Genomic DNA, 3,792 nt, shown 5'->3' with positions numbered 1-3,792 from the left:
TCCAGGCCCACCTCTTCCCATCCCCGCTCCACTCCAGGCCCACCTCTGCCCACCCCCGCCGCATCCCCGCTCCTTCCCCCGCCCAGAAAGTCCTAAGCTGTTTGGCGGTGCTTAAGGCTTTCTGGAAGGGAGGGGGAAGAGTGGAGACGCCATGCTTCCCCACTCCTGCCCCTCCCTCCCAGAAAGTGCCGGGAGGGAGGGGGAGAAGAGGAACTTGTGCAATGCTCCCTTGTAAAGTCGCTGCTCTTCCAGCCAAACAACATTATAAGGGAGCATTGCACAACTTCAAACGAGCATGTTCCCTAATTGAGCAGCGACTTAACTTTGAAACAATGTTAAGCCAGAGGACGTTAAGTGAGGAGTTACTGTACTTCTCTGGGCAGACACAAAAGAACTGGGGGTTATTCAGCTGCCCCTGTTTAACTGGTGGAGATTGTCTTTGTTGACTGATCCTGGCACATTGATTTTCTTTGACATCTTCATGAGTCTCACATAGAGGAAATTGGTGTTGCTTAGTGCATCTGTCACTTGAGCATCAAACTGTTGTTGAAAGTGGCATTTGAATCACAGCCTAAGTAAAGGTGAAGGGAGTAACCAGGGCTCATGAGAACTGATCTGTGAGAGCTGGCTTTACGATGGGATTGTATCTCTTAGCCATTGCTTTGATGAATGGTGTTCATTGAAAGTCCATTGTTACAGCTACAGACCCTCAGTGTCAGACTCTTGCCATTTTGTACTGACAGCTGATGTGTAACCTTGATTTATGCATTCCCAATTAATAGGCTAAGGATAAGCAATAGAACCAAACTGAACTCTTTAAGGTTCGAGCTTCTGGGGCAGTAACAGATAATTTAATGTAATGGAGGACTGTGAATGACACAGTGAGGGACAGCATTAAAGACTTTATTTAAAATAAAATAATTAGTTAAAGCAGACAGGCATTACAGTATAGTCATACACTGCATTTATACCCACATTCCAGGATAAAATGGTGCATCCAGGCTGACCAGTCCCAGGATGAGAAGAATGAGTATATAATCCTTTCTCTCTCTGGTACCCCAAATTAGCATACTACTCTTTATATAATCAATTATAACAACACCCCTTAATTAATTAGCATTAGGCCTACCTTTTACCGTATTTACCATAATTAAATATTTTCTACTTTCTCATTGGTTGTTTAATATTACACATAATCTTACTTAATGTCTACGTAAATATCATTCCAATAACTATCAATACAGATAGCATTCTTCTAAAATATTCACATTTTGTCTAAGACACATGTTAAAACCAAAATCTGTTTACAACATGGCCTAAGATTGTGTCCGAATTTATCTCTAACTTGCCTCTAAATTATCTCACTTTACTCATATTTTACTAGGCCTTATTATTATCATGCCCAAATTTAAGGCCCAAAAGCATATTTTCTACTTGCATTTCAGCACATTTCTATTTAACATAAGCAAATGTCATCTCTATAGGCTACAGCTGGCGGGGTTGAAATCACAGCAGTATTTTCATTGGTCATCAGACAACAAACATACATTTTATTGGCTTGCCAGAGAAGGAAGCAGCCTGTGCTTGCCTCTATTTTTATTACATACTTACATTTGTTTCCCATGTTTAAAGACGTTGCATTTCACTTTTACAATTCCTCTGTGGTTTTGTCATGCTGCAATTCACTGTTTTTGTACCCTACCACCCTAGTTGGGCCCATCCCTTTGGGGAAGGTATTCTTGAGTGTTTTAATGTTCCAGTATTTAAAGGGATGGGCAACTAATGCATTTAAACACTAGACTGTAGTCTGCAGTTGGGGTGAGGGCATTGCTTGGCATATCTTCTTAATAGAGTTGTTTTCTATTCCACAGATATGCCAAAGATCACAGCCGCATGGATTTAGTTTCTGTACTTCTGCCACTTCTCCGCTGACCAAATCCATTTCGCTAATGACAATCACTCAACCAGGACTAGACAGTGAGTAAACATGACTTTCCATTTGCCTTATCATCCCATATGCAGTATTCACGTACCCCTTGCTAACTCCCCAAGATAGAATCCCCCAAGCTTTCTTTCTGTCTTATTACTTGAAGTAGAGGTACGCTTCTCTACTGCATTTAATTACAAAAAAGAGGCATCACTCATTTTTAGACCCAAATTTCGCACCTTGCATACCTAGAATTATTTTACTCTGTTAACGTAAATTATTGGTATTAGAACTGATGTTTCTTGACTATATTATAAAAAAAACTGATTATGTTCATGATAAATCCTGTATCCTTTTGAATTTATTCCTCTGATGTTACTATAATGGTTCCTCATTTGAGGTATTACTTTTCCATATCTTGGAAAGTTGAGAGATGTAGAGATATGGAATCCGAATCTTCTGTATCCTCAGAAGAAAAGCCATAAGACTAGTGTTTAGGCTGGAGAGGGAATGGCCTTCCTGATATTAGTTCTCTAAAGGAATTTACTCATTAATATTCCTGTTACCCGGATCAACCTTTCTGTGGGTTGACGGGCATAATTTCAAGTTGCATGTTTTGAGGAGAAGCAACAAATGCAGGGGTGAAATGTCAAAAATCTGGAGTGCTTTTCTTAAGTTAAATTCTGTGAAAAGAATAAGTAGTTTGCAAAGTCTTCTTTATTCCAGATGTGCTTGAGAAGACCACACACTTCTTCTCCTCACTAAGTGTTGGCCAGGCAGTATGTTTGGTCTGCTTTTATACAATTCCTCATTGGCTTGATGAGACCAGCTCTGAGCTTTTTCTCATTACTGAAATGCATATGATCTGTATGATCATCAGTCTTTACATATTGTGGATTACATTTTACTAAAAATAACCTGTCTGTTTTTGGCCCATTGGTCAAAATCATCCAAACAAAGTTAATAGTTACACCAGAGATTTGTTTGGCCTTACATTTATAAAAACCAATTCTGTTTCACCTAGCTTCATCATGGGGCTCCTCCCCTCAACTCAGTGACAAAACAGCCATTCAGTGGGAGCGTCACACCCAAAAGGACCTGTTCCTAGCAAAAAGACATGCTTTAAAGTAGAGAGTTTTATTTTGTTTGGAAGCTAACAGGGAGAACCACACAGAGAGGGTGCCTTGTGACATTTTTAAGTTCATTGCCCTCATTCTTCCATGATTAATAAGCATGTGGCCTAAAGGATGTGTCCCATAGCAACAGTAACCAAAACACCACCAAATCCATCCAATAAAAAAAACTACATCTTACTCTATATTATGTCACACCCTCTTTCCTCTTTTTGCTCAAGCCCTTCCTTTTTTTTTTAAGTAAACAGTTTTTTGGCATCATTGCCAGTTGCTAACCAAACACTTTAAATAACACAGTCCCAGAAAAACAGATGTTTTTTAGAGGACCAGAAAGCTTGGCAACCTAATGCTTTTCTCCCCATTACTTGGAAACTTTCTGTTGGGCTCACTGAGGAGATTGCCTCAGTAGAAGACTTATGCCACCTCACTTTCAAGTAAACTGTGACCCATTTCATAAAGAGGTTTCCCTCATAATGCACATTACAGGTACCAGCAAGACCTGAATTGGGAGCAGATAAACTTGGTCAAAAATCCCTCCCTTTTTTTATATTTGTTTTTGTCTAATTAATGTCAGCCCAACGAGAGCACTCTATATATCAGGGGTCAGCAACCTTTCAGAAGTGGTGTGCCGAATCTTCATTTATTCACTCTAATTTAAGGTTTCACATGCCAGTAATACATTTTAACATTTTTAGAAGGTCTCTTTCTATAAGTCTATAATATATAACTAAA

At 39.4% G+C, this 3,792-nt stretch overlaps 1 protein-coding gene across 1 annotated transcript in view; it reads left to right on the top strand.

Annotated features, from left to right (window-relative positions):
* The window catches only part of AKAP13 (A-kinase anchoring protein 13), a 108,346-nt gene that overhangs the window by 41,711 nt on the left and 62,843 nt on the right, over positions 1-3,792 (top strand). Inside the window, exon 6 of the mRNA XM_026648462.2 lies at positions 1,872-1,977. Coding sequence (XP_026504247.1) covers positions 1,872-1,977 — 106 coding nt within the window. The remainder of the gene's footprint in view (positions 1-1,871; positions 1,978-3,792) is intronic.

This window comes from Terrapene carolina, unplaced genomic scaffold (assembly GCF_002925995.2).
Source record: "Terrapene carolina triunguis isolate 2854851 unplaced genomic scaffold, T_m_triunguis-2.0 Scaffold67, whole genome shotgun sequence".
NCBI lineage: Eukaryota > Metazoa > Chordata > Testudines > Emydidae > Terrapene > Terrapene triunguis.
This window is presented reverse-complemented; position numbering and strand designations above follow the sequence as displayed.